The sequence below is a fragment of the Phodopus roborovskii genome, unplaced genomic scaffold, assembly GCF_943737965.1.
Source record: "Phodopus roborovskii unplaced genomic scaffold, PHOROB, whole genome shotgun sequence".
NCBI lineage: Eukaryota > Metazoa > Chordata > Mammalia > Rodentia > Cricetidae > Phodopus > Phodopus roborovskii.
Window position 1 is genome coordinate 6,814,827 of NW_026126418.1, and position 23,949 is coordinate 6,838,775.

Here is a 23,949-nt window from a genome sequence, read left to right on the forward strand (position 1 = left end):
GGGGGAAGGTTTTTATTGTGGATAAGAAAGAGAGAACATCCAAAGGCAGCCAGAAGAGTCCAGAGCCAAGAGAATAAGCAGCAGACTGGACATGGGCTGGGGAAGTGTGGAGAATAGCAAGAGAGAGAATAGTGGGAAAGAGAATAGTAGAGAATGGGGGAGGGGGCAACAAGGAAACCCCTTGCCATGATAAAGGGATCTGCAATAGCCTGGGGGCTGGCATAGTGCAGGAGTAGTGGTGGCATGAGAAGGGTCAGAAGGCTAGTGCAGGCCCATGAGACATATAACAAGTACTCGTGAATAAGGACTGAGGGAACCTGGAGGCCAGCATGGGCTTTGATGCAGGACAACTCCTGGTATATGTCAATGGAGAGCCATATGTCCCTTCTGCCAGAGGCAAGGGAAATTTCTCCTTTTTGATGGGTGGAAACCCTTTTCACAAGTTGCTCAGGAATGCTGGGTTTTATCTAACAGCCAGAAGTTCTTCTTTATCCAGCTTCAGCTAAGCTAAGAATGTCATTTCTGAACATATGTTCAGACCTAACAAAGGCCAAGTAAAAGCATCTTTTTTTTGTGACTTATAATCATTCTAATGCTATAGAAACAAAAAACCTTGAGGTATACATTGCAGTATCTCAGATGGCTTTGAGAGGACCATTGAGGATTGCTGCAGTAGGACTATTAGAAGGTTATTAACACCATGGACAGACAGAGGACAGCATGGTCAGGTCTCCAAGGAGAGTCTAGGCCCCAGCTCCCCAGACAGACAGCATGGGGTTAGTCATGTTTATCCCACCCTTCACACACACATGTAACACACAAATGCAAATAAGTCCTCAAAACTGTAAAAATTGCCCCTAGGGTGTCCCAGGGTTCCAGCAGAGGATACACAAACCACAGCAGAATTGGAGACTCCATGCATTGTTCAATCTCAATGCTTAGGGTCCTGCCTAGCACACAACCTAGTCAATGCAAATTCTCGTGGCCATTGGTATTTTTATCTCTTGCCTACTACCCCAATAGCTGAAATAGTGACACCCTTCCTAGTTACAAGACACTTTTCCTCCTTAGATACTTGAGATTATGTCAGAAGCTAACATCTTACATAAGCATGTAAGGGCTGATGTTGCCTGACCTATGATGAGCACTTCAGTATTTAACAGATGGGATTGAGAAAGCAGCCTTGAAGTGGGGAGAGAGTTGTAATCTTTCTGTCTCTTTCTCCTCCCTTCCTCTCTTTTCTTCCTTCCCAACCACGGGAATCCCCTGACAGTACAGCCCCTATTACACGTGTCTTTGGGTTATCTAAACAGGCTGATCCATACCCTGTCTTAATGCCAGAAGAAACAAGACCTGGGTCTTATGTGACAGCCCACAGGCCTTGCATATGCCTGTTCCAGCCCATCATGAGCACACTGTGAACACTTCCCCTGGACTACTCGAGTCTGGTGGGAACCCAGCAAATGCTCACCTCTCACCTTCCCACCTGTTTTCTTCCCCAGGGACAGGAGCTGACCATCCGCCAGATCTCCCTGCTGGGCTTCCGAGACCTGGTCCTGCTGAAGGTGAAGCTGGGTGACTCACTACTGTTGGCCCAGTCCAAGTTGCCCTCGTCTATTGTACAAATGCTGCTCATTCTGCAGGTGAGCTCTAGGGGAGGCCTGCCCCTTATGCCAGCAAGCATAATCCTACTATGGTGGTGGAGATGGGAGGAGGTTAACAACAGTGTGTAGCTGAGCTATGCATTCTTCTACTAGTTCATCAATGTTTCTTGGTTCATTGGCTCATGCATTTGGTGTTCACCTGTCAGACCCTAGTGCTGTACTCTATGCTGGCATTGTAGTAAGGGGAGAAAAAGGGACCTAGAACCTGATTCACTGGGTGCTGTGACCTTCTTCTCAGTCCCTGTGAGGGTGGGCCTTCCCTCTGCTCTGAATTCTCTGTTGGCTGCAGCAGTCAAGCTTTTTCCTCATGCTGTGTCCTCAGCACCCAACCCAGAGTTTTGAGCACAAAAGTAAGCTTCCCTTACTTTTGTGCCAGGTAGTGAGAAGCCATCCTTCTGTGATCTTCAGCTATGTCAAGGAGCCAGGGAGTACAAGTAATGACAAAGTATCTACCAGAGTTGAGTCAAGATAGACCTATAACTCCTATATGGGTCTCAGAGCCACCAGCTCTGGTCACTTCCTGGCCTCTGTTTGAATCATTCTCCCTTATTTTTCTGTGATGCTGTCTCTTGTGGCCTTGCCTCGTTGCTCTTGGACTTGGTCTTTCTCTCCATGTGGAATTATTTGGATCAGATTACATGTGACTTGTCGTGGTGTTTGTTTCCAGAAAGACACTACCCAGATGGCTCCATGCTGTCCCAGTCCTAAATCAGCAACAGGAAGATGAGCTAACACTTCTCAGTCTCTGGTTGTTTGCCAGGTGCAGGCATAAGGACTATAAATGTACTGTTTTCTTAAACAATCCAAATAACCGTTTTATGAGGTCAGTGTTGTTGTTATTCCCATGCTCCCGATGAGGAGACAAAAACAGGGCCCTTCTTACGCTTGAGTGAAATCCCTCAGCTGGTAAGAGGTGGTAAGATTCTAATACTCAGAACATCCTGCTGCCTTTTTAGAGGAAGGGATCTGATTGGTACATGTTGCGATTGGGTATCCCTTCTGCCCAGTTAGCTGTGACCTTGAGTGAGGTCAGGTGGAACCAGCATGCCCTGGGGACCCCTTTCCCAAAGGTGGGTGTGCAGTTCTCAGGTTCCAGCCTCCATTAGGTGATGACTGGTGGAATGTCATCAGCCCCATCTCCCCCAGATGTTGTGTTCTTAACTATCTAGGGCCATCTTTCTGAATACCGCTCTTTCCTGTATTCAGAAATGAAGAAAGATCATCTTAGAGATGAGGTTGGGTATCAATTTAATTCCAGCCTTTTTATAGAAGGGAGAAAAGAATGGGTATGGCAAAGTGCCTGCAGGTTGCATCTGAAGTACTAAACACAGAGCTTAGCTCCAAAATATGGAGTGTAGAAAAGGAGCCCCAGAGGATTCTGGGAGTGGGGTTAGGAAGTTGGGCTCCACTTTCTGTTTTTGTTTGTGACACTTTTGGAGGGGCATCCAGTATTAGTTACTTCCCTTTTTGCTGTGACAAAATACCTGAGAAAAACAACTTAAAAGAGGAAGAGTTATTTAGGTTTCCGGTCATCACTGCAGAGAAGGCACGGCAACAGGAAGGCCAGGCAGCTGGCCACACCGTTTCTTGTACGTGTATCAGCCAGTAAAGAGGGATGAATGTTGGTACTCAGCTGGGTTCCTCTTTCTGTGCAGCCTGAGACCCCAGCCCAAGGAATGGTGCTATTCATATGTAGGCTTGGTCTTCCCACTTCTACTAACCTAATCTAGATAAGTCCTCACAGACAAGCAGGCATGCTCTCCAAGGGGAGTTTCTATTCTGACAGTCAAGATTAACTACTACACATCCCTTTCTAGTAGTTGTCATGGTTGCCCTCTGAGGATTCTCCCCAGCTGAGCAGGAGGACCTGCTTCTATTATTGAAAGCCTTTTGAAGGTCTGAGTCCCGTGTAGATCAACCTGGCCATCCCTGAAGATGTACATCTCTGAAGATGTACCAGAAGAACTTCTATTCACTCTATGTCCCATTTACCCACCAGGCTGTGTAATTGAAACTCTTTGTGGCTGATCTTAGGAAACCTACCCAAGAATGTCCCTGGGCTGGTTTCATTGGAGCTCTGTCCTTCTTTGTCCCTGCGGGGCTGGGATCTTGCTACTCACTTTTGCTCTGCTCTCAGCATGGTTGTCTGCAACAGTCAAAGCAAATCTTAAGCTTCTTCCTCATGCTTGCGCCTTAAGCACCCAGCCCAGTCTTGATCATCGAATCGGGTGTCTGGACAGTGATGGAGCCAGCTATTAAGAACCTACAGAGGATCCCAAGTCCCTGACCTTTGAGTCCCATGAAGGCTTCTTCTTTTAGAAGAGTGAAATACTGCTAGAGAACCTCCGTGGCTATGATGGAGTTCTAGAAAATTGGATCTTGGTTTTCCCACTTCAAGGTGATAGGGAAACAGAGGTTAGCTAGCCAACAAGAGTACAGACTGATCTGTGGGAGCTGGACTGGTCAGCCATTCCCCATCTTTCACTCTCTGTCCAATTAGTTTCCTTCCTGTCTCCGCCTCTGTACTGGGAACACCTTAGAACTTCTAAGATGATCACACTCCAGGGTGGGGCACTTGGCATCTTTTCCCTCTGGGCCTCTTGGGAATAAGTGTCCTGGGCCCCTTCCTTGGATCTCACAGAGCTGAGGCAGGGAGGGTGACAACAATCCATGTAGGTCTTTCCTCGGCCCAGATCTATTTTCCAGGACCTGAGGGGCAGCAGCTTGGGAGTCAGCATAGAATGTCCAGGGAATCCACTCTGGGGCCACACCTGCTACAGGAAATGTACTGCGAATTGCCTGTTATTTCCTAGGCCCTTAACTCTCTACAGGGATACGAGACCTAGGATGATTTCCCCAAAATGATCTGACTCTGACACACACACACACACACACACACACACACACAAAAGCCTTTCTCAGGCTTCAGTTCTCTCTTTCCTACAGCTTCCCACACATTCTTGAGCCAAACCATCCCTCACAGGAAGATAGAAGGGCATTTCCTGCTATAGGTAGAGAGCTCCTGTTCTCAAGGGGCCCCACCTAGATGATGAGAGGGGCCTTCAGTCAGAATGGGGCCCTGCCGGAGAAGCAAGGTGTATGACATTGTCCTTGGAGGATCCTATGCCTATGTCTCCCATCTCCCACCCACTCAGCATTCTCAGTAAGTTTTGAATGTAGGGCTCAGCATCTTGTTTTAATACTGGGCCATGAAAAGTTGTCTTTTTTTTTTTGCTAAGGGAGACAGAAGGCTGAGGATGCCCTCATCCTTGTTGAAAAACTAACAACAACAACAAAAAAAGCCATGTCCTTGGAAGATCAACCCAGCTCCAGCTCCAGCTCCAAGCTGTATTATCATCCATTATTTTCCTCCTTCCTTTCGCCACTTCTGTTTCCTGTCATGTCTCTTTTGGGGGAAAGGGTAGAGAAGAAGTTGATGAGAATTATCAAGAGAAGAAATAAAGGAAGAAAAATGTTTCCCAGGCTTTGAGAACTAATGAAGGGGGTTTTATGGCTTGGAACACTTTGCCCTTTTTTCTTCCAACTGCTTGAGTAACCCCCCCCCCCCCCATTTGAGTAGGCCTTCACGTGTCTTCCTAAGTAAAGCGACTTAATTTCCTTTTCCTTTCCAATGCTAAGCATTGGGGAGTGGAGCTGGAACAGAGGATGTGGAGAATCGCCATGGCTATTCCTAGTGCCACAGTCAAGTTCATCCCAATGAACAGTCACTTACTGCACCTGCCACTTCTCTCTCTCTTTTTTTTTTTTTTTTTTTTTTTTTTTTTTTTTTGTCACAGACAGCAAACTCTGCCTACACCTGTAGCTTCTTCTTAGGTTTCTTGTTTCTTTAAAGCATACAACATCCAAGCATATACATCTCATTGGATGTAGCTGACCAAGGAAGATCTTATTCCCTTGGGAACCATGTGTCACCAATGGATCGCTAATCATCAAAATGGGCCCCACCTGCTTCATCCCACAGACAACTTGGGGGAGGAGTCATGGTGAGCTTTAGCTCTTTAAGGAAAGCAAATCCGGGTCTATACTTGAGGAGATAATCTTTCTGGCTAAGCCCAGAGAACCCTGGAGCCTCCCTCCTTTCCTCCTCAGGCTCTTGTCCCTTTCCTGGTAGTCTCTGGGTCTTTGCCATCCTTCAGTAGGAGGGCACATCTTCACACCCCTTCCAGTGAGAAACTGGTTCACAAGGAGCCTGCTGGTTTTCTAGAAAGCGGGTTTTTACCAGTCCCTTTCCAGCTTTGGCTGCCATGCACGTATTTTGGTTGGCTTTTGCCCAAGGCTTAGTTTGAGGACTCTGGCCATGCTGGACTGCTGATATCTGACCCAGAACCACTCCCCCTTTCTCCTGTTCAGGATTTTTCAGTGTTTTTTCTCTATTTTCTAACCTGGTAACAAGTGACAGTCACATGGGCTCAGAGCCAGATAGCTTGGATTTCAGTACAGTGGGACTTTTGTTGTTATTGTTCTTTGTTTTTGTCATTTGTTGGCTGTGTTATACTAGGCAAGTTTCCTAAGCCTCCTCCTGGTGTTATTTCTGGTCACTGGAAGGGTTGTTGGGAGGCCTGCATGTTAGTATATAGGCAATGCTTTTAAGTGTCTGTGTGCTGCAGGTAAGTTCACCACTCTTTCGTGGGTGCAATAATTGTTGGGCCTTGCCACCCCTCCCCTTTAGATCCAGAGTTAGGACTGTGCTACCAACATGGTCAGGGGAGAACCCAGAAATTGTTCTTAGAAAGCTCAGTTTCTGGTTTATTTGTTTGTTTGTTTTGTTTTTTAAGACAGGGTCTCTCTGTGTAGCCCTGGCTGTCCTGGAAATTGCTCTGTACATCAGGCTGGCCTCAAACTCAGAAATCCACTTGCCTCTTAGTTTCTGATTTAATTATTCTCTCATCTCCCACTCAGCATCCTTACTGAGGGTCCTGCATCTTCATTTCGTACTGGCCAGGAACCTGTCATTTGTGTTTTGCTAGGCAAGCTGGCAGAGGGGCTGTGTACCAATCGCCCATGGACCTGGGAGAGCCAGCCCTAAGTCTGGCATTTATCCTTTCCCTCCCACCTATTGCCTCATCTCCATTTCCTGTCCTCTTTCATTCTCATCCATTGACTCGGGACAAATGACCAGTGTTTCTGGTCTGTTTCCTTCATTCTAACCACAAGCAGCCTGACTCTGGCCACTGCCTTGTACTCAGAGGAGGACTACTGGCAGGCGCTGACAAGTGTCCACTGCTGTAACACTTTTCACTAACCTTTACCTGTCTTGGGTGTTTATTCGTAGAGTGTTCACGAGCCCACAGGCCCAACTGAGGGCTATTTGCAGCTGGAGGAGCTGGTGAAGCAAGTGGTGTCTCCCTTCCTTGGCATCAGTGGGGACCGAAGCTGCTCAGGCCCCACATACTCACTGGGTAAGAAGAACATGGCTTTAAAGTCTGGAGGCTTGGGGATAATGATACCTACCCCATGGTGCCAAGCACCAACTGTCTGCCCAGCACTTTGTTCCAGTGAAGGCTAGTGAAAATCTTGGTGTGTTAATTTCAGATGCTCCTTGCAACCCTGTGCCTCTGCCAGTCTTCCTCAGATCCCGGTCTCTGTAGTGGTACCCATCTCATCCATACCATTGATCAATGACTTTGATCTTTATATGTGCCTGAACATTAATTTTCCTTCTAATACCAGAAACTGTATTTTTAAAATTATACTTTCCTTAGTCATGGTTACTATTGCTATCATCAAATACCATGACCAATGCAACTCTGGGAGGAAAGGGTTTATTTCTTGTTAGACCCATGCAGGCAGTTGTATTCCTAAGCATGGCAGCTGGCACCCACAGAAAGGTGCAGATGAGGAAACATCACCTGGGTTGGAAACTTTGGCCCTCTTTCTCCTGCAGTAGAGTTGTGGTAGAGCTTCAAAGCTGAGGGGGCAAGGAACAGTTTCCAGAGAGCTTGATGCCCTTCTTGGGTCTCTCTGAGTGTAAGGCTGAGCCTTCTACTGGCAGTTTTCCTGGCCTGGATCCTGTCTCTCTAGAGGTATTAGCTTCACTGCATCCACAGACTGGAGGAGGCTGGCTCCAGTCAGCTGATCCCCAGGTCTGCCCACAGCCTCAATCTCTGATCTCTTCCTCACTCCCATCACATAAGATCAGAAAGCCGTTGAAGGGAGACAGTCCCCCACCCTCTATCCTAGGTTGGATGCTATATTGCTGCAGTCTCCATACAACCTACCATCTTTATTACTGCCTGAGCTCATGTTATTTCAGGGATGGGGACCCAGGGAGATATCAGGATGGCAGCAGGTTAGCTGAGTTATGCCAAGAGTGCTACCATATTCAGGGCCTAACGCTAACAGAAGGGAAGAAAAATAACTTTCCTTCAACCCCCTTAAGTCCTTAGTTGGAACTGATCCCTGTAACAGATTAACGAGAAAAACAAACAAGTGTATTGAAACATGTGTTCTTACATGCAGGAGAGACATCCAGGGAACAAGTAGTTTTCAAATAGTTGGCTTTGAATTCCTGTTTATGTAATATTTTTAATAGAGCAATAATTTTTTGAGACAGGGTCTTATGTAGCCCAAGTTGGCCTCAACCTTACTATGTGGCTGAGGATGGCCTTGAACTTGATCCTCCAGCTTGAACCTACTTCTTCATTGTCTATAGTTCACTAATATTTAAATTGTTTCATTATTTTACATATATGGGTGTTTTGCCTGTATGTGTACTCCTGTGTTTCAAGTGTCCAAAGAGGTCAGAAAGGGCATGGATTCCCCTGGAACTGGAGTTACAGGTGGTTGTGAGCCATCGTGTGCTGCTGGGAATTGAACCTGGATTCACTGAAAGAGCAGCCAGTGCTCTTAACTGCTACCCCATCTCTTCAGCCCCCACTTCATGAGGCACATTCTGGTCTCCCATGACTGGAACAAGAGAAGATATGAGAACTCTAAGACTAGCTATGTCTGGCTCTCTAGCCCAAATGGGAACAATAATATGCTTTTGTCAGATGAGGTGAGCCCTGAGACTTTATTCTTCTATGATGGACAGTGTATTTTTTTAAAAATTACATTTATTTTATTTACTTATGTATGTGTGCACTTGTGTGCATGCACACTCTCTCATCCACACATGCCACAACCCAAGTATGGCAGTCGGAGAACAGCTTGTGGGAAACCATTTTCTCCTTCCATCATATGGGTTCTGGGGTTTGAACTCAGGCTGACAAGCTTGGTGACAGGCACCTTTACCTGCCGAGCCATTCTGCTAGCCCAGTCCTTGGTTTTGAAAAGGACTTTTCAATTTAAAAAATATTATTATTCCACCTAATAAGAATCTCAGCAGACCGTGTCGTCAGACTCTCTGCCAGGCACCTTGTGTGCTGCTACAGATGTATGTGCCAGTAAGCAAAATGGGATCTATCCTTGCTCACAGTCCAGTGAGGGTGAAGGTAAGGCAGGGACTCATCTGTATAGGGATACTCAGCTCAGAGGGAAAAGCACTGGGACCACCTAGACAGGACACTGGGGAAGGCTCCCTGGAGGAAGTGCAGGAGTTACCTGAGTAACCCAGAGGAAGGGAGAGTCCAATGGTCAGGATGGACCACTGGAAGGACTAGGGATTTGTGGGAGGGCCAGAGGATGGAGTAGTTGAGGAACTTAAGGAGCTTCAGAGGTTTAGTGTTACTAGTGGCAAGAAACAGCGCTGGGTCACAAAGCCAAGTCATAGGCATTGTTGTGGATGGGCTGTGGAGTAGGGTCACCTTCCCTGCATTATAAGGGCAGGATCACCAATGCCACTATTCTTTAGTCCAGGAGCCGTCCCAGGCCAGACATTTCATTGCAGACCTCTACATGTTAAAAGCTGAGGTGACCTTCCTTACCCTTTGGGGACAGAGCCCTCTATTGATGGTGAAGATAGCATTCATACAGTCCAGGGCAGAGGGGTATTAAGACAATAATTGAAGGGTTGGAGAGAGGCTCAAAGGTTAAGAACACATATTGCTCTTGCAGGTGACCCAAGGTCAGTTTCTCAAAACCACCACAAGCCATCACTGTAAATCTAGCCCCAGGGAGATTACAATACCTCTGACCTCTGTGTGTGCACTTACTCAGGTGCACATACCCACCATGGACACACATGCATACACATACTTTTTAAAAAATGGACAATGAGAAACTTTTAAGAGCCTCATCAGGGTCATGAGAGATCCTTTTATCTGAGAAAGGGCTGGGCTGTGGCTTTTGAGACCAGAGCAGCATGATATTGCCAAGACAGCTGGGACATCATTTGAAAAGCCACTCAACCAATGGCCATGCTGCACACTACTTATTGGCAGGTGTGCATGGCCTGAGGAGGGTGGTGCTACTGTTATTCTTGGAAATCTTGAGAGCTATCCTAGCTTTGCAGGAAAGAAAGGTATTTACCCTGTATCCCTGCTGTGTGCCCTGCATCTTCGACTCCTGATATGCTGGGGCAATCACTTGCTGGCCTTGGAGCTAGACCAGGACAGGGAGTCTTGCTTTAGAACAAGAGAAGTGATCTAATTCAAGAAACCTGAATGTGTGTGTGTGTGTGTGTGTGTGTGTGTGTGTGTGTGGTGTGCACACATTTGCAAGCCCTCTCCTCCAAATCCTCTTTTTTTTTTTTTTTTTTTTTTTTTTTTTTTTGTGAATTAAAAGAAGACAATGGCAGTATCAAGTAAGGAGGGCAACCGTGAAACTAAAAGAACAACAAAAACACATGCCTGATCTAAGTGCTACCTTTCAAGTTACCCAAATTCCTGAGCTGCTTGGAGTTTCCTGTGCCTCTCAGGGCCCCTCCTTTGCAGCAAACTGCAGGAGGCTAGATTCCTCCCTCACAAAAGCCCTAGCTTCCCACAACCTCCCTCCTTTGTATCCCTGGGGCCCCTCTGTAGTCAGCCCTGTAGCAGGACACTAGCTTCTCTGCATGACAAAGGTCGCCTGGGCCTCTCAGGTTCTGGACTAGAGCAGGATTCCTCAATGGCTTTGGTAGGCAGGGGCATTCTGGGAGAAGATCAAAGGCCTGTTGGGGGAGCCAGTCTCCCACAAAGGACGGCCCTACAGCTTTGCTGCCCTAGGAGTCTGAAAGGAGCCGCCATTGCTGGCTTTTATGGGGATGAATACTTGGTCTGGTTGGGGGGCTGGGGGAAGAGAATAAATACAGGCTCTGCTCACCCTACCTTGTGAAAAGTCAAGGAGGAAGGGGATGGCAGACCAGCCTCTCCCCACAAAAGTACCCTACTGCCAGGGAAGAGAGTCACAGTCAGTCCCTCAGTGGGAGACTCTGTTCCCTTTCCTTGGGGACATAGTACTGTCGGCCATCCCTGGTGCAAAGAAAAGAGGGGGAAGATGATAGCCCAAGGGTGGGAAGCTGCCTGCCTATCAGCCCAGGTCCCAGGCCTTTGGCTTTCAGGTTCTCCAAGGAGGGCGACTGATGGAGTCACTGATCTGCTGACTATCTGAGGATCAGCTCTGGCGATTGGCAGCTCACCGAGGAATCACTGTCTGCTGGGCACTTGGCAGAACATGAGGTTCTTGTGGCCTTGGTTCTTCCAGCATCATCTTGGGATTCTCCAAAAAAGCAGAAGGAAGGGCTAGTTAGCTGTAGGCCTGTCCCGCAGGTCGCTACAGGAGAAGAGAGGAGGCAGCTTGCAAACAGTGGGGCCTAAGTGACCACGAGGGCCAAGCCTCTGCTGTGTTGTCTGGTGGTAGTTACCTACCCTCTGTAACCTGCATGTGGCTTGAGCACCAGCTCTGGCCTTCTGCAGGGAGGAGCAGGAGGAAGAAGCAGCACTGGGGGGCGGGGCCAAGGGATGCTGAGCCATGTTGTATTATGGGCCCCTTCCGGAGAAACCTGAACCCCACTCTTCCTTCAAGTGTAGTCACCTACTAATCTTTCCCTGCACTCCAAACCCTGTCACACTGTGCTGCCATGATCTGTCTGTCCTCCCCTTAGACTGTGCAAGACATGGGACACATTCTTCTTTGTACCCCAAGCCCTAGAGAGGTCTGTGTGTCTTGAGTCTTAACAATGCTTCAGTCAGTAAAGTGCTTGCCATGCAAGAGTAAGGACTCAAACCTAATCCCCCAGAATCCACATTGAAACGTTGAGCATGGTGGTACACACACTTTACCCCAGGTTCAGGATCCCTGGGGCTTGCTGGCCAGTTAGTCTAGCTTAATTGATGAGGCCCAGGTTCAGAGAGAGAGAGAGAAAGAGAGAGAGAGAGAGGTTCAAAAGAATAAGGTGGTGAAATGTTTGAGAAAGATACAGATTGCAACCTCTTGGCCTTCATATGCATGTTCACACATGTGTACACATATGTACCACATACACACACCCTACACAAGATTATCTGGAATTCCAGGATACTCTTGTTCCTTCTGTTCTGACATTTGTCACATTGATATCAGGGGGACCAGGATCCCCTTTTGGGGTTCTTAATCTCATTAATAAAATTAGTAAAATTTTAAGAGAAAACTGGACAACTTTATCTGAGTTGAAATGAAAAAATCCTATTAGTTGGGCAGTGGTGGCTCCAGCTTTTAATCCTAGCACTTGGGAGGCAGAGGCTAGTGGATCTTTGAGTTCCAGGACAGCTAGGGCTACACTGAGAAACCCTGTCTCAAAAATAAAAAAATAAAAATGAAAAAAATAAAATAAAATAAAAGGACTCAAAGTTAGTAGGAGGGTGAGTGGATCTGGCTTGACTTAGAGAGAGGGTTTAGAGGTGAATGTGATAAAAAAAAAAAAAACACAGTGCACTGAATTTTAAAGAACAGATAAAAATATTAAAAAGAAAAAGAATAAAAAACAAAAGCCCAGGGCAGGCGAGCTGTAAATCTCAGCAGCTGCCTGGAGGAGGAAAATGGAGAAGACAGGGTGGGCATGCTGTTTGAGTGACTGGGATGGAGGAATGCCTCATGGCACCAAGTAGCCTCTTGGCGGGGACTGGAGTGTTTTAGAGATAAGAGCAAGGAAGCCTGTAGTACAGAAAGTAGTAAACATCCAAAAGAAAGTGAATGGAGGCTGGGGAGGGGAGGGCAAAGGAAAAGTTACACCTGCTCAGAAAGGTAGGCAGACCCAGCTGTGTTAGGAGTGGGGCTTCTGGGAGGCAAAGTATAGCATCTCATTAAAGGGATAATAATTCTACCTATCTCTTTAGCATGGCTTAATTGACCATGTTTTGCTAGCGGTAGTCCTTGGCCAGGTCATAGATTCTGACCCACTAAAATGTTAGGTCTGCGAGCAGGCCAGAGATACCTTTCTCTTGACCAAACATCATGATCTCTTTCTAGCTTGTGAAAGTCACATGCAGCAGCTCCGCTGTGGCCCCAGACTAGGGTCTCAGTTTTGTACGTAATGGTGACTGCAGACTTCACGTTCATCTTCTGCAACTTACTGGGAGACGATGGTGATGGTGTGCTCCTTTGGGGCACAGTGCTCGGCACTTGGTGGGTACCTACCACAGACCTGCAGCTGGACTCGGACCCCCCTTCCCCACAGGCCTCTCCTGCTCCCTCCTACCCCCACTCTCTAGCAAAGTCATGCTTCTCTTCTTTTCAGCAGGTAGTGCAGCATTTTGCAAAGTGTAGCTCTGGAAGTGTTTGCTGAAGGCTAAGGTTCTCCACGTCCCACTCCCACCCTGCTAGACTGTCTCAGTCTCACCTCGTCTTCAATTCTCAGCTCTTTTCAGCCTCAGCCAAAGTGGCCTTTTGTTAATTCACTGCCTATAGAACCCTTCAATGACTTGACTGCAGTGAAAAATGGATGATGTCCAGAAAACCCTCAGAGACACTTCTCCTGGGCTCATCCCAGCAAGTTGAGGTCCATGAAAATCCTTTAACCAGCGATGCAGTGTGTCTCTGCTACACACGAGTCTGCATTCCCTCAGCATCTCCTGTGTCCTCCCCAGCACCAGCCCCTGCTCCAACACTGTCCTCGCCTGGATGGCCGTACTGACTAATCTGTCTGTCTCAGGTTTTAGTGTTTATAGCATCTCAACCTCCTATCTGTGTGATGCTTTCAGTAGATCTCTTCCTCAGCTAGAGGATGATTGCCTAGCTTCTGGGTGTAATGCTCACAGCTAAAAGCACCGTCTTTTCTTTGGCTCTGGCTTCTGCATACATACATTTCAGATGAGTGCCCTGCCTCAGGAACAGAGACTGGCTTCTAGTACATGTCCTCTGAAGCTGCTGGGCCGATTGTGGGTTTCCCTCCAGCTGGTCCACAATGTATGGTTGTAAAAGTAGTGTGAGAAATGAGTTATTGCTAGTGGCATTGTTTGGAGGCTTGTTCTTTAGCTGGGTCCTTGCTGCTGTGAAGTCTTCTTCACTTCTGTTGTAGGAGTATCCATTTTTATGAGTGTAAAAGTAACCCATGACTGTTCTCAGAATGTGAGAACATTATAGCAATGTGTGTCTCTGAGGGAACAAGTGCTGTGCACAGATTCTTTCATTTTCCGTTGACATTCTATATTTAATTTCTCCTTCAAGACACCAGTCTCTTGGTGAGCACCTATGGGGTGGGGTGGCCCTTGCTATTACCTGAGTTCAGAGGGTGCTGGCTCAAGTCACCCTGGGTCCTGTTCCTCCACAGCCCACCCCATGAGTTCTGTAGTATCAGTAACTGGTGTCCTCGGCCCATTGTCACCTTCACCTTCATCCCCATGATTCTCTCCTGTGAGCCACCTCTTTACTTTTATTAGCATTTTTCCTTGTATCTCTGCTCCCTCCCTGGCTTTTCTGACTGTTTCTCTGGCAGTAGCCCATACTGCATCCTCTGCTAGCGCCCTTTCCTGAAACATAGCCTAGCCTACCCTTGCCTTGCCTATCCTATCCTATCCTATCCTATCCTATCCTATCCTATCCTATCCTATCCTACCCTACCCTACCCTACCCTACCCTACCCTACCCTATCTTCTCTCCAGCCTATCCCATGTATTACAGATACTTCACCTGCCATCATAGCCCCCTCCTCCCCCCCCCCCAGGACACACTTAGTTCCTGTATGTTGAGTTCCTGCAAGGCTGTGACCCTAGGGCTCATCCAGCGACTTGCTCAGGCTAGTCTCACCATTCAGCATGTTGCCTCATCATACATCATCCTCTTCAAGACCTTCTAGCACTCCAGCATACATCCTTAACCAGTATCCTGATTGTCCTAGACACTTTTTCCTGCCTGTGAATGCCACTGGCTTGTCCTCCCTCAAGCTTCTTTGCCTGTAACATTTCTTGGTGGGCTTTGTATGAGCAGCTAGGGAAAGCAGGGTCTGGAGTGATGCAGAACTCATCAATTTCCAGTTTGGCTGTATTCTAGCTGTGTTACCTTGGGTAAATTCCTACCTCTCTGATACTCAGTTTTCTCCTCTTTAAAGTAGAGGCTAACAACACTATCTCAATATGCTATGATAATAGGTTCAGCTTCTAGCAGGAGTCCAGAACATATGCTAAATACTTTATTTATTTAGTGGTTATGAGATTTGAACCTAGGTCCTTTTCATGCTAGGTAAATGCTCTACCACTGAACTATACCATCGGCCTTCTCTAAACTTTATTTTGAGACAGAGTCTCTGTTGTTCAAACTGGCCTTGAACTTGCTCTGTAGCCCAGGCAGGCTTTTAATTTGACATCCTCATGTCTCATCTCCCTGTGTAGCTGAGACAACAGGCTTGTAGCACAAAAGCCTCATGCCTATGAAGTTTCTGCATCTTCTGGAACATAGTGCTAAAAAGCAACAGTGTGAGATCCAAGGTTGACATTGGGAATCTCCTTTAGTAGTCTCCACTTGGTTCATGGAAACAGGGGCTCTCAATTGAACCCAGAGCTCACTGATACAGGTTAGTCTAGCTTGGTGGCTTGCTCTAGGGATCTCCTGTTTCTCCCTTCTGAGTGTAGGCACCATACCTAACCAGTATTTACACGTGTTTTGGGGATCCAAACTCTGGTCCTCAGGCTTTTGCAGCAAATGCTTTATCCACTAAGTGATCTCCCTAGCCCCTGTGTATTTGTTTGTTTGTTTGGACTTTGGTTTGAGTTTGTTTGTTTTTAGGAAAGTGTTCATTGCTAGCCTGGAACTTGCCAGATAGGCTAGGCTCTATCTGTCCCCACCTTCCCAGCTCTGGACTTACCAGTTCAGGTCACTGCATCTGGCCTTTTTGCTTGGTCCTGGGATTAGACGCAGGTCCTCGGGCTTGCAAGGTAACCACTTTCTTGACATACAGACCTCTGTCACCTTCTGAGCAGGGTTCTGAAGCCCTAGCTAATGTGTACATCTTCAGGGAAGAAGGTTACAATGGAATTAGAGGCAATTTGTCGAGGCTCAGACGGCACTAGGAAAGGGGGGGCGTTTGTGTTTGCTCCATCCAGGAAAGTTTTAAGTGACTGTTCATTGTGGGTTTCTGGTTGACTTCATACAGGATCTGGTGTAAACAGGTAAAGCTGCATGACATTTAGATGGTCCTGTCCTCCACTGCATTCAGTGGGCTCTTCCCTAAAGCTATTCCCAGAGGCTGAGCTATTTCCTCCCTCCCTCTCCATCTGAGGAGAAGCTTCTGGTCACTGTCTACCTTCCCTCAGTAACATTGCTGCTTTTTCTCTTGCAGCCCGGAGGCATTCCAGGGTCCGGCCTAAAGTGACAGTCCTCAACTATGCCTCTCTGATGAGCTCGGTTGGCCGGGAGATGGTCCTGACTCCACTAACAGAGCAGGAAGGAGAGGCGTACCTGGAGAAGTGTGGTAGCGTTCGGAGGCACACAGTGGCCAATGCCCACTCGGACATCCAGCTGCTGGCCATGGCCACCATGATGCACTCAGGGTTGGGGGAGGAGGCTGGCAGTGAGGACAAGCACCTGCTCCTGCCACCCAGCTTCCCACCACCACACCGTCAGTGCTCCAGTGAGCCCAGCATCCTAGATAGCCCTGATGAACTGGGACTAGAAGATGTTGCAAGTGGTAGCCAGGAGGACTCAGGGATGAACTGTGCTTCCCTCAGCTGAGCTGATTCCTCTAGGGTCTCCCCATGCCTACTTTGAAGCCAGGATGAGGACTGTGTAGGTGTTTCTCCTTCATGGATCACCACAGGGCTCTTGCTTTGAGCAACACTGCCTTATTCCCTAGGGCACAAGCCAGGTCTCCATGCCCTCAGGAAATACCTGTAAGCCACCACACTCTGGTGTCTGTGACTAGCTCCTCATGCCACTGTTCTCCCAATGTTCAGCCTCCCCTGCATCACTGGGATCCTCATCGCTAGGCCCTTCCCATCCTATTGGACTGGCTGATGTTCCTATTATATAATGCTCTGGCATTACCATAGCATAAGGTTGGACCACACATGAGCATCTAGATTGTGCCAGCTTTTGCAGTTCCCCTAAAGATGCCATGAAGCAGAAGCCAATGGGTGGAAAGAATAGTAGAGGTTCTGTATAGGATGAAAGTCAACTATAGCCATGTCACACATGGCCCTGGGAATGTGTTCATATCATTTTTAATTGCAGTTACCTTGAAAGCATTATCCTACTCGTGGGAGAGGGTCCATTTCTACATATGTCCAGATGTCATGTGATGTCTACATGAAGGACTTCACCTAGGAGAATCTAGCAGGCTGGCACAGCCCTCTCAGGCTTCTTCCCAGACTCCATGAGTGAACCTTCTCAGTCACCAGTGCCTTACTCCTGCTCTGGTTTTAGGAACTGACCACTTTCCTGTTGTGTATATGAGAGGCTGGCTGACAACAACTAACCTAGTCTGTACCTGGATTTCACTTGAATCTGTAAAATGTGTATTGTTAAAAAAAAAAAAAAAACAAAGTTTGCAAATATTTGCACGTAGGACCTTGCACTGTTCATTTCCAGTGGAGAGTGTTTGCAGACTAAACACAAGTGGCCCCCTTCAAAAGGTGATGAAACAGCTCAGAACACAAGGCTCAGTAGTTGGAGGGACTCACGTACCTCAGAGCTCCGGGGGAGCCAAACCCGTCTGGAGTGGCTGGTATTCTAAGGGTCTTTTGGGGACAGCTGCGCTGGAATTAGGAGCCTGCCTCTTGAGCAGAGAAGTGTAGTGACTCGAATACATCTGTGCTTTACGTGGTCACAGAGAGATGGGCATGTGGACATGTTTTATTTGACATTATTATTCCTTGACATTACAGAAGTATGCAGAAATGTCTGGGATTCCTGTCACGTCTGTCTCATGATGTTGTTTGAGGCAGCAGACTTTGTTACTGTGTTAGGTCTTTCCTAATGCTCCCTCCATACTGGGGAGGGGCAACTTTCCTTGTCTATGTTGAATCCCTGGCTTTTTCTTTATAGTTGTCTATTGGTCTTGTTAATAGAAGCTGAGAAAAACGTAGAAAGTTTCTCCTGATCCTGCTCTTTGTATATGCCGGCCTCTCAGGATCTGGTCAGTCTTTGGAAATCTGGTTAATGGAATCTCAACACATAAGCCACCAATGGAAAAAGAGACAGTTCATGCTAAGCCAAGCCTGGATAGTGTCTCCCTTCTGAGCAAAGCTCTAAATTGCCACACAGCTGTGCTTTGGTGGGTTCTGCTTCAGATATCTGATTTTAAAAAATGTTTTAGTGTTGTCCTTCCAAGAGAAAATGATAAAAAGAAATGTCTAAATGTCACATACCTGTGCTCATGCACTTGCACACACGTACCCAGACATGTACACACAATGTGTGAACCCTTATGTGTGTGCACGCGCGTGCACACACACACACTCATACACAAAGAGAAATATTCAAATTCTTTGAAAATTTCAATAAAAAACTAGCATTTCTGTATGTGGTATTTAAAGTCTACAGGTTGGGGGCTGGAGAGATGGCTTGGTGCTCAAAGACACTTTCTGCTCTTACAGAAGACCAGAAAATGTGGGTTCAGTTCTCAGCATCTACATCATAGGGTATCTGATGCCCTATTCTATCCTCTGAGGACACCTACATGTATGCGTTGTGTGTACATACACTCAGACACACACAAAATAACAAGAAAAAAGGTCTCCATAAGTTAATTAACATGTGTTAGTGGGCAGAACATTGCAGTTTATTTAACTTAATTGGTGGCTAGGTCCTTGTTAGTACACCAAACACACACTTGAGATTATTTGTTGATCCAGGCAAAGTAATTAATTAGTCATGTCTGGAATTGCTGTTTTCATTGATAAGTTAACAGTGCATGTTTTAAGTCTGCTGTTTTCCTTATCTTGGTTGTCTCCGCCGAGGACAGCAATTGTCAGTATAATACATGAACTCTTGTATTGAAAGTGTACAGGCAGTCGAACTCCATTGCTGTTGACTTTAAACACTGTACAAGTTTCTCTTTGGACACACCTGGTATTAATATATAAATATCCCAGACTGTACACATCAACATTTTATGGCATTTGTGGGCTTTGGCCATCAGACATATTGCCAGAGTGGTTTAACCAGGTTTCCTCCCCTTGATGCCAGGGAGATTCATCTTGCTATCTATGCCAGGGGTTTCCCTAGGTTGAAGTTTAGTGACAGTAATCCCAGCCCTGACCTCTGAGTGAACCCACAAACTGAACTCCTTTTTTATTGTCTGTTTCCAAAATAGAGACAATAAACATTGTTTTGTTTGTGCATTCTGCCCTCAAAACTCCTGGCACTGCCTGTGAGTGACTTGCTCCATTGTCCTGTTGCCTCCTCTCCAGAGCCAGGCCTCCGTCCTTGGTGTCTTTGGCCATCCTAGACTGGGTAGGCAAGTTTTTCTGGAGAAGCATCTCATCTGTAGACTGTAGAAACCGAAGAAAGCACTTCAAGAGGTTTTCCTTTTCTTCCAGAGTGTTTGACCTAGAGGGAATGCTTACTGTATTATATTATGGGCTCCTTGAGTATTCCTTTCTGATTCTATTTGACAGAAGAAATTTATAATGTTTTACTCTCTGCATAAATACTTTTAGAAGGACAGTATTAGTCTGAGGCCTCAGAAGGCTTATCGAAAGTGTTTGGAGAGGCTCTCTTAGCTGATTAATTACACTGTAGTTGTACTGGTACATGGTCATTGGGCAGTCGTTCTACCTCAGTGGTGAAGTAAGGCCTTAACAGAGGAATAGGAGCAGTCTCTGGAAGCTTCCTAGGCAAGAAACATTTTGTCTGGGAGCTCTCTGAAAGCAACACTGCTCTGACACCTTGGTTCTAGTTCAGTGAGAACCATGCCAGACTTCTAAGTTGTAGAGCTATGAGATTAATAGAGTGTATTGGTTTATAGTCACCAGCATATTTATGGCGTGGTGGTATATACCACAGTACCAGCCATTTACATGCCAAGTTATCCATTATACCCAGGGGCAGTTTCCACTGCAACAAGCACTTTTCTTGGTGCTAGAAATACAGTAAGGGAAAAATGGCCGAGGCAGCTGCTTCCTTGGAGACTGGAGTGATTGGAATCTAAGCCCCAACTCTAGTGTTTTGGCATCTTGCTCCAGGAGGCATCTTGGTTTGAGAGAAAAGGAAGAACAGAGCAGCCAAGCCTGGAGCTAACCAGTGATAGTTTTGTGGTTTCCAGGGAAGCTAAAGACTGGCCACTTCCAGAAGACATGGATAAGAGCTGGCCAAGGAGAGTCATGGATAAGAGCTGGCCAAGGAGAGTCCAGTGTCCTAGACAGAATAAGCTTGGGTGGTTCGTGCCTCCCTTCCATATTACTTGTTTGCATGTAGCTTTAAAATTTAGTCCTTTGAATGTAACCATTATGAATTTAACAAATATATTTGCCATTAGTGCCAATAAGCAGGTTCAAAATCCTGTTTTAGGCTTTACATTTGGATGACAGATTTGATTATTCTATTTATAAATCTGGCAGATTTTAGCAATAACTTCCAAGCAGCCTTTGAATAATGCTTAGTCCTGTTTATGAGCTCAGCCTAACACTTCACACACCTTTAAGCAAATGTACAGATTTAATATCCTCCTTTAAATACCTCTGGTTTTTTGGCATGGAAGCTTATAAACTGAGCTTAGGAGGAAAATTGCAAGTTCATTAAATGAGTTTATTCTAGGTAAACTTAGATATACCATAAAAAAGTCACAAGTCTAAATCAATTCTCAATTGCATATTTTAAAGTGAACTCCCAAAGCTGTCACTAATGGGCTTTATTCTATCCAATATCATGTGTGTTAAAAATATGTGCTACATACAAGTCCCTTCTTAATCCCATAGTCGTAAGCCGTGCTCCTGGGCTCCTCTTCAGAGCCTGAAGTCCCCTCTCAGGCCCCTCTCTAACCTGTGCTATGGCAGCAGCTCTCTGGTTTGCCTCACTCACTGTAGCGTGGTGGTGATGCCTGCAGTTGCCACTTGTATGACTCCACCACATTCCCTCTTTGCTGTTTTATTTTCTCAAAATCTTACACTAACCCTGTGCTAAAATAACAGATGGGGGGGGGGGAGAGGCGAGAGATGCTCTGCAGGTAGTCTTAAGCATGCTTCCTTCTCTTTCTGCATTTGCTTGCTAGAACCCATGTTAGGCAGCTTCCAGCCCACTGTAACTCAAGCTCCAGGACAGGGCCCTGGCTGACAAACCATGATTGAGAAATAAATTCCCTATAGAAAACAATGTTTCCAGGTAATCAAGGTTACTCACTTGGGTGTGGACAAAGCTGAAGACACCAGAGGGATTTGTCTCACCCCACCTAAGGACCCTGCATTCTTGAGTTGCAGGTAAAGCATAGGTGACATCCATCTGTTCCCAAGAAACAGTGGGTCCTATTTGTAGCTCCTCAATTTATCAGCTTCATACTTTATAAATATTCTTGTTGGCCTCGTTCCTGTAGAGTGCAACTGCCTAAGTCTTCAGAATGCCTTTCTCACCCATCACTCATTATGTTGTTTTTTTACTTTGTTTGGCTTCTTAAGCTCAGTTTACTGACCTTTGAAAAGAATACCTTCTTCAGTTGAGCTTCAGTAGATCCTGAATACCTAAATTCTTTCATATTCTCAAGACCATGTCATTCTTAGCAAATCCAGACACTAGTTAAATATCTTAGATAGCCTTGCTATTGTCTGTAACATCATCCATTTTCTGTAGAATGATGTAGGACCAAGTTTACTTGTGTGCCAAGAAAAATGTTTCCCATCTATTTGAACAATCTTGAGATGGGCTCAACAAATGGAAACAGCATAAGGCTTTTGGTTCTTCACATGGAGAGAGAGGCTTGTGTCAGATTAATTTCTCTGCCAGATTATGATAAAGCTAGTGGTGAAAAAAAAAAAAAAAGTATAAGGCAAATGTTTGAAAGGTTTGGCAATGTCTTAATCCAGGTGGGATCTGAGAGGGTCTGGTTACTGAGAAAGTGCAACCATGTGAGACTAGCTCAGCCTGGTTTCCCCCAATGGGGTGACAGCCAGAAGCAGGTTCTGGACTGAGATGAAAAACTTTAGAGGTGTTGGAACTTGAAGATAAAGTGATAGAGATGGGTGGCTAAAATCCACAGACAAGGTCTCCTTTGAATTGCTGGCTGTTTCCTGAGCAGAGAACATGTTATGGTTATTGTGCCAAGTATCCTCTAAGGACTGGATGTTGACCAGGTCACTAGGCCCTGGATCTATTGAGAGACAGGGAACCACTAGGAGGTAGAATCTAGCAGAAGAATTTTGGATCATTGGGGGTTATGCTCTTGAATGGGAAATTGGGACTTTAGCCTCTTCATCTTTCTTTTTGCTTCCAAGTTACCATTAATTAAGAAACTTTGTTCCTTCCATGTACTTCTTCTGTGATGTACTCCTCACCACAGGATCCAAAATAATAAAGCCAAGTGACCATATGGTGAAGCATCTAGAATATGAGCCAAGACAAACTTTCTCCCTTCACCTCAGGTATTTTGTCATGGCAATGGGAAGATAGCAATGCACCCCAAAACTACTAGGTATAGTTGAAGGGAAAACCGCAGCTACCATGCTTAACAGAATCAACTCATTTTGATTCCCACATAATGTGGAGGAGATTCAGGCCCTACCAAAGCTGGAGGCTTTGGCATACATCCTCAGATTGGATTTAGTCTCATTCTAAGAGAGGATCATAACCAAAACATTATCCTTGAGTTGAACACAACTATATTAATAATTACATTAAATGTAAATGGACTAAACAGGTCAATGGAGACACAAAAAGGGTCAAAGGAGAGTAAAATAATAAATTTTGTTTATAAGAGATACACAATTTATTATTTATTTACTTATTTTGAGACAGAGTCCCACTATGCAGCTTTGGCTGTCCTGGAACTCACTATGTAGACCAGGATGTCCTAAAACTCACAGATATGTCTGCCTCTGTCTCCTGAGTGCTGCGACTAAAAGTGTGTGCCACCATGTCCAGCAAGAGACACACTTTAAATATTAAGAAACAGACTGATAGTACAATGATGGAAAAAGATATAGCATGTACAAATAAGTTAGCAAGAGAAACTTGATGTTGCTAATTAGAAGAATGAAAATTTCATAATGACAAATGGTGAATTCAAAAGGGAGATATGAATCATAATACACAAGCTAGCATTTATTAGTCATCAGCTATAGGTCAAAGACCATTATAAGTAATATGCATTAGTTGTTTTGTATGGGTCCTCTGAGTAATTTTATGAAGCAAATTTTAGTATCTCAGTCTTATTGATGAGGAAGCTAAAGCCCCATTCCTAACGTCACATAGCTAGACAAAGACATGATTCAAACCTGGCTTTGTCTAAGTTCCTGTGCTTATAGCCACAGTATCAAGACAATATGCCACTCCCATAAAGACATGTAGGTCAACGGAAACAGAACGGAGAGATGAGAAGTCTTTGTATTTATAGTTAATTGCTTCTTCTTGTTGGATTGCTTTTACAAATGTGCAAGAAAGTTGACTATAGAAGTACTTAAGATAATTCAACAATTCATGGTTGTTGTTGATACCAGATACTCATGCAAAAAGGTTACTTAGATTTTTTTTTCCAGCACCGTACATACAAATGAACTCAACAGATAATAGTTTTAACATGAAGGCTAAAATGAAACATTTTAGAACAGGAGAAAACAATGAGTTAAGCAAAAAGTCCTTCCAGTCTATAAAGAAACACATCATTAAACTTCATTAAAATAATTAAGAAGAAAATCGACAGTTCAAAAAACACTGCCAAGATAACAGACTAGAGGGAAATACTTGCAATATATGTATTTGTCAAGACTTGCAGCAAGACTTACAACAAATTCTTGGAAATAAGACAATAAATCCAACGGGGGGAAAAAAAAGCAAAAGTTGTAAATAAAAA

At 45.5% G+C, this 23,949-nt stretch overlaps 1 protein-coding gene across 1 annotated transcript in view; it reads left to right on the forward strand.

The window, feature by feature from the left end:
* The window catches only part of Prr5l (proline rich 5 like), a 166,938-nt gene extending 148,503 nt beyond the window's left edge, over positions 1 to 18,435 (forward strand). The window contains exons 8-10 of the mRNA XM_051184104.1: positions 1,503 to 1,643; positions 6,958 to 7,084; positions 16,294 to 18,435. Of these exons, the coding sequence (XP_051040061.1) occupies positions 1,503 to 1,643; positions 6,958 to 7,084; positions 16,294 to 16,685 (660 nt within the window). The 3' untranslated portion in view covers positions 16,686 to 18,435. The remainder of the gene's footprint in view (positions 1 to 1,502; positions 1,644 to 6,957; positions 7,085 to 16,293) is intronic.
* Positions 18,436 to 23,949: the final 5,514 nt, after the last annotated feature.